This window comes from Podarcis erhardii, assembly GCF_964252035.2.
Source record: "Podarcis erhardii genome assembly, chromosome: 8".
NCBI classification, from domain to species: domain Eukaryota; kingdom Metazoa; phylum Chordata; class Lepidosauria; order Squamata; family Lacertidae; genus Podarcis; species Podarcis erhardii.
Window position 1 is genome coordinate 1,845,641 of NC_138499.1, and position 12,578 is coordinate 1,858,218.

General features: G+C 50.7%; 1 protein-coding gene across 1 annotated transcript in view; it reads left to right on the forward strand.

Annotated features, from left to right (window-relative positions):
* TONSL (tonsoku like, DNA repair protein) overlaps positions 1-12,578 on the forward strand; it is a 34,108-nt gene that overhangs the window by 17,659 nt on the left and 3,871 nt on the right. The window contains exons 14-22 of the mRNA XM_081873989.1: positions 437-509; positions 643-806; positions 2,569-2,692; positions 3,988-4,700; positions 5,023-5,099; positions 6,020-6,170; positions 7,260-7,338; positions 8,141-8,442; positions 10,567-10,738. Of these exons, the coding sequence (XP_081730115.1) occupies positions 437-509; positions 643-806; positions 2,569-2,692; positions 3,988-4,700; positions 5,023-5,099; positions 6,020-6,170; positions 7,260-7,338; positions 8,141-8,442; positions 10,567-10,738 (1,855 nt within the window). The remainder of the gene's footprint in view (positions 1-436; positions 510-642; positions 807-2,568; positions 2,693-3,987; positions 4,701-5,022; positions 5,100-6,019; positions 6,171-7,259; positions 7,339-8,140; positions 8,443-10,566; positions 10,739-12,578) is intronic.

Genomic DNA, 12,578 nt, shown 5'->3' on the forward strand with positions numbered 1-12,578 from the left:
TGGGAGTATATTGTATTTAATTATGGGGTGTCAGAGTTTTTAGGGGGCTAACCAGGGTGGGATAGCTGGGTTAGTAGGCTTGATGGTTTTTGAATGTCTGTTGTAGATTTTCTCAATTTCGTTCTTCTGTATGGGACAATGACAATAAAGATTATCGTATCGTATCGGGATGCCTTTGGACAGAATCAGGGCAAGCTGTTGTGATCTTCTGGTCCCTTTGTCCCAGATCCTGGCTCAGGCCCACGGAGTTCAGCTCCTTTGTCTGTAGAAACTTCTTCCCTCTCTTTTTGTCACATGGGGCATGCGAGGCTCCCCGCCCCCCCCCCAATCTGGAAAGAGGGAAGCGGGGAGCAAGTGCCAGGTGCAATGAGAAGGACGAGGCCCCGGCCAACTTCTGTCCCCCTGAGCATCCTTACCTTTCTCTGCTCTGCCTCAGGGTCACCCTCTCAACCCTCGGGATTACTGTGGCTGGACCCCTCTGCACGAGGCTTGCAACCACGGCCATCTGGGTAAGTGCTGGGACAGAGGAAGGGGCTTCCTGGGGGGCCTGAAAGTGGGTGCTCTGCGCCCGGGAACCTTTCCCCTTGACGGCGGGGTTGGGGCTGAGCTGGACGTGACCGCCCCCCTCGCCTCTTCCTCCAGAGATTGTGCGTTTTCTTCTGGACCACAATGCCGCCATTGACGACCCAGGGGGGCCTGGATGCGAGGGCATCACCCCCCTGCACGACGCCCTCAACTGCGGCCACTTCGACGTGGCTGAGCTCCTGATCCACAGGGGGGCGTCCGTGGCGCTGCGGAATGCCAAGGTGAGGCACCGGGGCTGGGACGGGGCGAGAGTTGCTGCTGGGGAGCAAGGCAGTTTATTCATTGCATGTATACCCATCACTCTAACCACTGCGCCACACTGCCTCTCTTCCTTTTTTTTTTTAAAAAAATCTTTATTAGTTTTAAATACAATCATACAATAAAGGTAAGTGTAACAAAATTAATCAGAAAAAAGAAGAAGAAAATGGTTTGTCACCTTAAAAAGGTCAAAAAAAGGTTTGAAAGTGACAAAAAAAAGAAAGAAAAGACAATTAAAAGAACAGAAAACTTTTATTTTATTTATACAACATCATGTCTTATCCAATAAATATGTGGTTCACACTGCCTCTCTTCCAGCGATGCACAAAGGGAACTGCAGCCCCTCCTCCTGGTATTGTTTGGGGTGGGGCTCCAGCCCTTTCCTACTGGTGTTGTGGTTTCTGCCTTCAAGGTCTGGGGAGGGGGGCAGCTTTTGACAAATCCCAAGTCTTGAAATTGTGGGCATTGCCTTCTCAGGAAGGCCTACTGAACAGCCTCCCTGAGCTGCTTCCATCCCTCCCTCCTCTGCTTTTGTTCCTGCTCCTCCTCCTCCCCACTTCATTATCTCCTTGTGGAGCTGTCTTCAGGGGATCCTCAATTCTTGTGGGGGTCAGGGAATCGAGGGCCCAAAGGCCCAAGTTGTAGACTACAACTCCCAGCAGCACCAGCACCAGGTTGGGGGGCGCAGGGTTAACCTGAAGTGCAAAGCCTATTATTATTATTATCTATTGAATTTATATACCACCCTGCTCCCGGAGGTCTCAGGGCAGTTCACAGAAAAGATCACAATATATATAATCAGAATAAAAACAACAACCAATAACATCCCCCCACATTTTAAAAGGGTATAGGATGTAAATTGGATCAACCAAAAGCCTGGTTAAAGGAATGTTTTTGCCTGGTGCCTAAAGGTGTATAATGAAGGCGCCAGACAGACTTCCCTGGGAAGAGCATTCTGCAGATGGGGAGCCACTGCAGAGAAGGCCCAGATTTTGTGTTGCCACCCTCCAGACCTCTTGAGGAGGCACACGAAGAAGGGCCTCAGAAGATGATCTCAGGGTCCGGGTAGGTTCATATGGGAAGAGGCAGTCCTTGAGGTATTGCGGTTCTGAGCTGTTTAAGGCTTTATAGGTCAAAACCAGCACTTTGAATTGGGCCCGGAAACTAATTGGTAGCCAGTGCAGTCGGACCAGAATCAGTGTAAGATGCTCAAACCGTCTTTCTCCATTGAGCTAACTGGCCGCTGAATTCTGCACCAGCTTCAGTTTCCGAACCGTTTTCAGAGGCAGCCCTACGTATAACACATTGCAGTAATCTAACTTTGAGGTCACCAGAGCACAGACAACAGTAGTTAGGCTATCCCTGTCCAGATAGGGGTGTACCTGGGTCACCAGCCGAAGCTTATGGAAGGCACTCAGGGCTACTGAGGCCACCTGAGCCTCGAGTGACAGCAAAGGACCCAGGAGTAACCCCAGGCTATGAAACTCTCCTTCAGAGGAAGTGTGCAGACCCACGTTTCTAACAGGCCCCTGCTTCCTCCCAGCTCCCCCTTCCCCTTGGCTAAGGGACAGTGGCCTTGCATTGGCTGCTTGGCATCCTGGCAGCTTCAGGGAAGGGGGTGGCAGGCCCACCGGGCTTCTTGGGTGCAGCCCAGAGGCGGGGAGAGGTTTCTGGCTGGGCTCCTGTTTCTGCTGGGGCCAACCCTCCCTGCGTTTCTGTTGTCAGGGCCAGACCCCGCTGGGCACTCTCCAGGCATGGGTGCATCTCTACGGCAGGGACCTCGACCGAGAGACACGCCAGCGCTGCCAGGCCATGGAGGGGCTGCTCAAGAGAGCCCTGGCAGACCGAGGTGAGTCTGTGCTTCGTTCCTGAGGCTCAAGGGGTGTGGGGCCTGCTCCTGGGGACACCCTCAAGGGGCTGTTTTCTTAATAATAGGTAAAGGTAAAGGGACCCCTGACCATTAGGTCCAGTCGTTGCCGACTCTGGGGTTGCGGCACTGCCGAGGGAGCCGGCATACAGCTTCCGGGTCATGTGGCCAGCAGGACTAAGCCGCTTCTGGCGAACCAGAGCAGCGCAGGGAAACACCGTTTACCTTCCCGCCAGAGCGGTACCTATTTATCTACTTGCACTTTGACGTGCTTTCAAACTGCTAGGTTGGCAGGAGCAGGGACTGAGCAACGGGAGCTCACCCCGTTTCAGGGATTCGAACTGCCGACCTTCCGATTGGCAAGTCCTAGGCTCTGTGGTTTAACCCACAGCGCCACCCACGTCCCAATAATAATAATAATAATAAATTTATTATTTATACCCTGCCCATCTGGCTGGGTTTCCCCAGCCACTCTGGGCGGCTTCCAACAAAATATTAAAATACAATAGTCTATTAAACATTAAAAGCTTTCCTAAACAGGGCTGCCTTCAGATGTCTTCTAAAGGTCTGGGGGGGGGGGAGAGGAAAATGAGCCAAAACACAAGAAGGCTTGTCTATTGTATGCTTTCATCAAGGTCACAACAGATCATTATTCTTATCAATTCTCTCTTATCATCATTCCATAGAATCCCTCATCTTGGTATCAGGGAACATTTCCCTATGCAGTATCATTCTAAACATAACCAGGTCTTTATTGATGAACCCTTATCCCCTAGATAATTAGTTAAACATTCCCATTCTTCTTTCACCATCTTTTTAGGTTTATTTCTTATTGCATCCGTCAGCTTCGCAAGCTCCAAGTACTCGCACAATTTGACTACCCATTCATCTTGAGTGGGTATATTTTTACCTTTCCAGTGTTTTGCCACTATAACCCTTGCTGCTGATGTCGCATACATAAATAACCTGGTTTTGTTTTGGGGAATATTATCTGAAACAATTCCTAGTAAAAATTATTCTAGTTTCTTGCTAAATGTAGTTTTTATCAGTCTCTTTATCTCTTCATAAATCATATTCCAAAATCTTTGTATCTCTAGACAGGACCACCACACATGGTACTGTGTTCCTATCTGTTCCTTACATCTCCAGCACTTGTTATTATATGATTTATTTATTTTTGCTAGTTTTACAGGGGTCAAGTACCATGTATAGTACATTTTCATAAGATCTTCCCTTATAAGGGTGTGAACTTGATGCCTTTGCTTTTGCCCCTCCAGGCTCCAAGGCTCAGCCTCCCCAAGAGCCGCCGGCCAGCCAACTGTTTGACGCAGAGCTCTCTGAGTCCCCGCAAGCCCCCTGCCCTCTGGATCCTGACCCAAAGTCTCCCAGTCCCCGGAGGAGCTGGAGGGAGCCCGAGGAGGAGGACGCAATCAGTCCCTTGAGGCCGGTCAAGAAGAGGCAGCGGCTGTTTGGCCAGGACCCAGAGAGGGAGGCCAGGCTAGCTGCCCCGGCCGAGTATCGGGCTGCCATTCGCGGGGTGGGCAGAGCCAAGCCCTGCCCTATGCCCAGCCCTGAACGCCCCAGGTCTTCCGCTGGGCCTGCCCTGATCCCCCCAGAGGAGTATGTAGGAGATGACTGGCTGGAAGACGACCTGGGGCAGAATCTTGCCTCCCGCAAAAGGAGCCGCCAGAGCCCAGAAAGCGAGTCTGGGACCGGGTCGGAGGAGAGCCTGGGGGGCGAGAGTGACGGGAGCTTTCCCCGCCCGCCCCCCGAGGCCACCAAGAGGAGGAGGAGGAGGGTCCGGCAGAGTCGCCTCACCCATATTGTCGACAGGACTCCGCTAGGACGACTCCGAGGGGCCGGCGTGGTGGCAGCGGAGAGCCCAGAGTGTGCGGCAGATCCCAGTATCCTCCAGGGGGCAGGAGGCAGCAGCCACGTCAATGGGGGGACCCCTGGGCGTGGGGAGAGCCCCCCCTCGGCACCAGCACATGTGAGTTTCCAGGGTTCGGGGAGAGAAGCGGGTCTGGCTTGCTTCCTTTCTGGCAGACGCTCTTTTTGCCGTGGCACTGTGAGAAGCTGGCTGGCTTCCCTGGGCCTTGAGAGGCCAGCACTCCTCTGGGATTGGGGCAATCCTATATGTTTTTAACTGCTGCTATATCTGAATTGTCTCTGTTATACCCAGTTGCAGTTCAATGTATTCCTGCTGTGTTTTATGATTTTCCTGATACTGTAAGTGAGCCAGAACTGGTCTGTGACCGTAATAATAAAATTCATTTGTCCTCACCCTATTTCTCCTCCCCTGTTCTCTGCAGCTCCCTGCTCCCCCACCTCCGATCCGGGTGCGAGTTCGGGTGCAAGACAACGTCTTCCTCATCCCCGTGCCCCACAGGTGAGAGAACTGGGGCTTCCCCAGCCCCTTTGCCCTCTCCTCCCTCACTGAGCTGCCTCATCGGAGCTCTGGGTCTAAGCCAGACCTTGGTCTTTGTAGAGGCAGCTTCAGAACTTTCCACCTAAGCACCGTGGGAAGTGTCCAGTGCCGGATTTACGTATAAGCTAAACAAGCTGTAGCTTAGGGCCCCACTCTCTTGGGGGACCCCAAAAAGATTAAATGAAAAAATTAATAATAATACTAATATACTTTTTCTTAATTGTGCAGTGGACGCTCAGGTTGCGAACGTGATCCGTGCGGGATGCACCTTCGCAACTTGCAGCGTTCACAACCCGCACCTGTGCGCATGAGGGTTGCGACCGGCGCTTCTGCGCCCGCGGAAAGCGCGATTTAGCACTTCTGCGCATGTGTGACCGCTGAAACCCGGGAGGAACCCCTTCTGGTACTTCTGGATTTCAGCGGTCCGCAACCCAAGAAAACGCAGCCTGAAGCGGCTGTAACCCGAAGTATGACTGTATTTCAGTTCAACAACTACTTTAATAAAATACATGTTTTGTGATGCGCAAATGGCTTTAGATACCTATTAGGTCCATAAATATAGCATATATTCAATTTGTTGTTGACACAGGACAACTGACATATGAAGGACCCCATTACCTTCAAGAGCTGAGGGCCTCATCAAACCTAAATCCGGCCCTGGAAACATCTGTAATTGGGGAGGCAGGGGGTGGGATATTTCTGCTGTCCTCAAACCACCCCCAAATAATATTTCCCTCTGCACTGTTTGGATGAGAGCTGCGTGGCAGGAGACTGAATCCTTGCTGGAGGTGGGGCATTTCAGAGCCCCCCACTGCATGCCCCCCGGAATATAGGGAAGGGGGGTGTCTTCCTACTGCAGCCCCTCTCCTCCTTCCTTGCAGTGAGAGTCGCCCTGTGTCCTGGCTGGCGGATCAGGCCTCCCAGCGCTACTACCAGACCTGTGGGCTCCTGCCACGCCTGACCCTGAAGAAGGAGGGGGCCCTCCTGGCCCCCCAGGACTGCATCGTGGATGTTTTGCAGAGCAATGAAGAGGTGAGCGCTTCTCCCCATAGCCCAATTCCTCAGCTGCTGGCAGGGGAGTCTGTCTGGGGGGTGATGGGGGAGCAGACCACCCGTTTTGCAGGCACAATGTCCTCAGTTTAATCATCCATGGAGGATGAGGGAGACTTCTGCCAGGAATCCTGGGGAGCAGCTGCTTGTCAGTGTGGGCAGCACTGAAGTGCATGGCCCAGTGGTCAGACTTTGCAGGAGCCAGATTCCTGTGCTCTTCTTAAGGGCTGTTTTGAGGCGTTTGTAGGTTCTGATGGCAGGGAAGCAGGTTAATATCTCCCCTGAGAAACTGAGATATGAAAACTAGGAGCTAAATGGCACCTTAAACCGAGGTTACGGGCACAACCATGGAATGTTTGGAAAACGTTTATTGAATATATGGGGAATAATTGGGTACAGCTGAAAACATTGGCAGCATTGAGATACATTCAATAGTGTGAATAAGTTTTGATGGATGTAATAATGCAATACTGAATGGTATAGTTTTTGTATAAATATGCAGGGATTTATGATATGCAAAATGAACCGCTGGAAAGAGAAGAAGGGAAGTCATTGATACCTTAAGGATGTATAAATGAGCACTTTAAATTGTAAAATATTTTTATATATATATGGGGGACGTGGGTGGTGCTGTGGTCTAAACCACAGAGCCTAGGGCTTGCCGATCAGAAGGTCGGCTGTTCAAATGCCCGTGACGGGGGTGAGCTCCCATTGTTCGGTCCCTGCTCCTGCCAACCCAGCAGTTCAAAAGCACGTCAAAGTGCAAGTAGATAAATAGGTACCTCTCTGGCGGGAAGGTAAACGGCGTTTCCATGCGCTGCTCTGGTTCTCCAGAAGTGGCTTTGTCATGCTGGCTACATGACCCAGAAGCTATACGCCGGCTCCCTTGGCCAATAAAGTGAGATGAGTGCCGCAACCCCAGAGTCATCCGCGAGGTAAAGGGGTAAGGGGGTCCCTTTACCTTTATACATATATAAATAAAAGGAAAGGTGTTTCCATTGGAGTTCCACCTTCCTTGGGGCCCAGCTGACCCCCCTGCTGACTTCTCTCTCTCTCTCCCCCCCCCGGCAGGTCTTGGCCGAAGTGCAGTCCTGGGACCTGCCGCCCCTCGTGGAGAGATACCGCAAGGCCTGCCAGAGCCTGGCTGTGGGTAAGCCCAAGTTCCCCTGCGGAGGGGCCTGGGTGTCGTTGAGCCCCCCCGCGTCCTTCAGAAGTTGCCTCTCTTGGCAGATGGGTTCCCGGGGGGCGGGGTTGTCCTCAGGAGGCTGCGGGCATCTTGCTGATGCTACTCAGCCCCCAGTTCAGATGCATCGCCTTCCGTCCTGTTGGGCTCAGAGAAGGGGCTGCTTCCCAGCGGGATTTCAAAGAGGAACTTTCCCCTTTTCCGCAAGCCATTTGCTGCGACGGCTATGCTGGCTTTTCCATAGAATTGTCGGAAGGGACCCCGAGGGTCATCTAGTCCAACCCCCTGCAAGGCAGGAATCTTTGGCCCAGCATGGGGCTCGAACCCACGATGCAGGGAGGTTAAGAGTCTCACGCTTTACCCACTGAGCTATTCTGCATCTTGGTTTATCTGTAAGAATATCTGCGTACTGCTATATCATTTTTTAAAAAGACCCTATCAAAGCCGCTTATAGCAATAGAAGCATAAAACCATACACTGAATTGAATTGAATTGCATTTTATTATTACGGTCACAGACCAGTTCCGAACCATACATTAAAACCATAAAGAAATCAGATGTCGGTTAACCATTGTGAAAGGCTGCATTCTGAATTGCCTTCACAGGCCTGGCAGAATAGAAATGATTTTAGCAGGCCTGCTGAATCCTTAGTGGCGGGGAGTTCCGCAGGACTGGCCCAGTGACACTGAAGGCTTGGTTTGTGAGTTTTTTGCCTTGACTGAAGCCTGGTGCCCTGTGTGTGTCTCTCTCTCTCCCCCCGGCCTGGCAGGGGAGCACCGATTACTCCTGCAGCTGCTGGAGTGGCAGGAATCGGGTCCATCCTTCAACATCCCGGGCATGGCCCTGCGTCGCCTCCACCTGACGCCTCTCCTCCGTGCCCTCAAGTTGCAGACCTCCATCCGGCGCCTGTGCCTCCCTGGGGCAGGCCTGGGCGACGACTCGGCAGAAGAGCTGCTGGCCACCGTTGCCACCATCCCTGGCCTGGAGGTGCTGGACCTCTCGGCCAATCAGCTGGGCCCCCAGGGGCTGCGTAAGCTGACCGCAGGACTTCCGGGCTCTGTCACCTTCCAGGTAGGGGTGGCAGAGGAGCTGCTCTGGAAGGAAGCGGGAGTGCCATAATAATAATAATAATAATAATAATAATAATAATAATAATAATAATACAACAGTGGTACCTTGGGTTAAGTACTTAATTTGTTCCAGAGGTCCGTTCTTAACCTGAAACTATTCTTAACCTGAAGCACCACTTTAGCTAATGGGGCCTCCCACTGCCGCTGCACCGCTGGAGCACGATTTCTGTTCTCATCCTGAAGCAAAGTTCTTAACCCGAGGTATTATTTCTGGGTTAGCAGAGTCTGTAACCCGAGGTACCACTGTAATAATAATAATAATTTATTATTTATACCCCGCCTATCTGGCTGAGTTTCTTCAACCACTCTGGGTGGCTCCCAATCAAGTGTTAAAAACAATACAGCGTTAAATATTAAAAACTTCCCTAAAGAGGGCTGCCTTCAGATGTCTTCGAAAAATCAGATAGTTGTTTATTTCTTTGACATCTGGTGGGAGGGTGTTCCACAAGGCGGGTGCCACCACCGAGAAGGCCCTCTGCCTGGTTCCCTGTAACTTCACTTCTCACAGTGAGGGAACCGCCAGAAGGCCCTCAGCTCTGGACCTCAGTGTCCGGGCAGAATGATGGGGGTGGAGACGCTCCTTCTTGTATACAGGACCGAGGCCGTTTAGGGCTTTAAAGGTCAGCACCAACACTTTGAATTGTGCTCGGAAACGTACTGGGAGCCAATGCAGATCTCTCAGGACCGGTGTTATGTGGTCTTGGCGGCCGCTCCCAGTCACCAGTCAAGCTGCTGCATTCTGGATTAGTTGCAGTTTCCAGGTCACCTTCAAAGGTAGCCCCACATAGAGCGCATTGCAGTAGTCTAAGCGAGAGATATCTAGAGCATGCACCACTCTGGCAAGACAGTCCGCGGGCAGGTAGGGTCTCATCCTGCGTACCAGATGGAGCTGGTAGACAGCTGCCCTGGACACAGAATTGACCTGTACCTCCATGGACAGCTGTGAGTCCAGAATGACTCCCAGGCTGCACACCTGGTCCTTCAGGGACACAGTTACCCCATTCAGGACCAGGGAATCCTCCATACCTGCCCGCCTCCTGTCCCCCAAAAACAGTACTTCTGTCTTGTCAGGATTCAACCTCAATCTGTTAGCCGCCATCCATCCTCCAACCGCCTCCAGGCCCTCACACATGTCTTACCTGGGAGGGCTGTGGTTCTTGAGGGGTGGCGAGATGTCGAAGTGCGGCTGAGAATGGAGCCCAAACTACGATGGGAAGAGGGTGGGCAAAGGTTTCTGGGCTTGGGAGTTCCACGAGGCTTCAGATCTTCGCTCGATGAGCAGAGGAGCTGTCTCCGTGTGTAAATGCCACTCTTGCACCATGAGAACTAGAAACTTGGTAAGATAAACAACTATATGGCTTTTAGAAGACATCTGAAGTCTGCCCTGTGTAGGGAAGTTTTTAATGTGCGATGTCTTGTGTTTTTCTATTTTGCTGGAAGCTGCCCAGAGTGTCTGGGGCAACCCAGGCAGATGTAGGGCACAGAAATAATAAAAGTATAGTCGTACCTTGGTTCTCGAACAGAATGCCAGACTCCCGGAACCGTTTGAAAACCAAGGTGCGGCTTCCGCTTGGAGCCTCCTGCAGCCATTTGGAAGCCGCGCTGGACGTTCGGCTTCCGGAAAAAGTTCGGGAACACTCACTTCCTGGTTTCAATTGTTCAGGAGCATATGAGATCCAAGGGACAAAAGTATTATTATTATTATTATTATTATTATTATTATTATTATTATTATTATTGCTATTGTTGCTATTTTAAAAATAGGAAGCTGAGACTCATGCAGACCTTTCAGGCCCTATGTGAGACATCCCATCTCGGGGTTCTGACTCCTTCTTTCTGCCCTTGATCTGATGGCAAGTGGCTTGTATTTTTACAATACAATACAATAGGTTATTGTATTTTAGTATTCTGTTGGAAGCCACCCAGAGTGGCTGGGGAAACCCAGCCAGATGGGCAGGGTATAAATAATTTATTATTATTATTATTATTATTATTATTATTATTATTATTATTAGTCCTCACTCTGCCACCGTCTCGCTCAAACCCACACCCCTTGTCGTTTCAGAACCTGGAAGAGCTGGACCTCAGCCTGAACCCCTTGGGGGACGGCAGCACCCAGCCCCTTTCCTCCCTGGTCCAGGCCTGCCCGGTCCTGAGCACGCTCCGACTGCAAGCCTGCGGCTTCACCACCGCCTTCCTGCAGCACTACCGCCTCCTGCTGGCCAATGCCCTGAAAGGTAAGAGGAGCAGGAAAGAGAGTTGGCTGTCAGCAGGGATCAGGTCCAGTAGAGCTAGATTTCGTAGAACTGTCAGGTTGGAAGGGACCGTGAGGGAAACAGGATGAGTTAAGCAAGTCTGATCTGCCTTGGCTTTGCGCAGTTAGTTCTGTTAGCCTGTAGGATGTAGCCCTTAAGAGTGTTGGACTCTTTTCATAATAATTTTTATATGGTTTTACAATATTAATTCATAACAATCCAAATTACATGATGATGATGATGATGATGATGATGATAAAAAATAATTTTATTCATATCCCGCCCTCCCCAGCCAAAGTCGGGCTCAGAGCGGCTAACAACAGTAAAAGTAAAAACCGCATTCTAAAATCAATTCATTCTAAAATCAATTCAGAATCAAATTAATGGCAACCATTGGGCTAGAGTTCTATGAGGATTTCTACAAATCTCTGGACTTCCCACTGTACACCTTTTTAACTGCATATTTCCCCACAATCCACATTTTATATCTTTCCGTCTTGTCCATAATATTGGTTACATTACAAGTGTTATAAAAATCCTGCTAGTGCTTTCATAGATAAATTATAAAATTTCCCCATTCTTCATTGAAGTTCAGGTCTCCTTGGTTCCTGAGTCTTCCAGTCAGTTTGCAATTTCAGCATAATCCAACAGCTTAATTTGACCATTCCTCTCTGCTAGGGACTTTTAACTTTTGGGAGACCAGAGTTCAAATCCCCACATGGCCATCAAGCTCACCTGGGCCCTGGGGCATTCATGATCTCTTAGCCCTGACCTACTTCACAGGGTTGTTGTGAGGGTGAAATGGAGGTGGGGGCAGGGAATCACGTATGCTCCTTTGAGCACCTTGGAGAAAAAAGTAGGATGTAAATGCAAAAATAAATAATAAATAAATATTGGAGATGGAGGGGTAGACAGATTTGCTGGGAACTGAACATTACACTTACCCAAACAATATGATGCGCGCACACACACACACACACACACACACACATACATGGGGGGCCCACAAGATGTGGCTCAGAGCCTTTTTGTGCTTGAAGGCCTTTGCAGCCCTTATTTTATTTTTGATGAGCTGGTCACCTTACCGGTTATCTGTATTTTTATTTTTTAAACGCTTTATGTTTTACCGTATTTTTCACTCCATAGAACGCACTGTTTTCCTCCTAAAAAGTAAGGGGAAATGTGTGTGTGTCTTATGGAGCGAATGCAGGCGGCAGGCTCTCTCTTTAAAGAAGAAGAAGAAGAGTTTGGATTTCATATCCCGCCTTTCACGCCCTTTAAGGAGTCTCAAAGCGGCTAACATTCTCCTTTCCCTTCCTCCCCCACAACAAACACTCTATGAGGTGAGTGGGGCTGAGAGACTTCAGAGAAGTGTGACTGGCCCAAGGTCACCCAGCAGCTGCATGTGGAGGAGCGGAGACGCGAACCCGGTTCCCCAGATTATGAGACTACCGCTCTTAACCACTACACCATACTGGCTCTTAAAGAGCCGCGCTGAGCGTTTGTGCGGCTCTTGCTGGCTTCACCGTGAGGTGGGAGAAGGGGCTGACGGGCTGCCCTCCATCCCTTCTCCCACCTCCCGGAAAAGCGAGCGGGGCTCCGTGTAAGGGCTCCCTTCCATCCCTCATCCCATTTTGCTGGGAAGCCAGCAGAACAAGAGCCGCTGTGCAGCTATCACTCTTGCTGTGCTGGTTTCCCAGCAAAACAGGAGGAGGGACAGAAGGAAGCAAGCAGAGCGAGCGCCGCTTACATGGCTTCTGTCCCCCTTTGCACAGCTCACTTTGCTTGCCCATCCCTCCTCCCGCCTCGCTGTAAAGCAAGC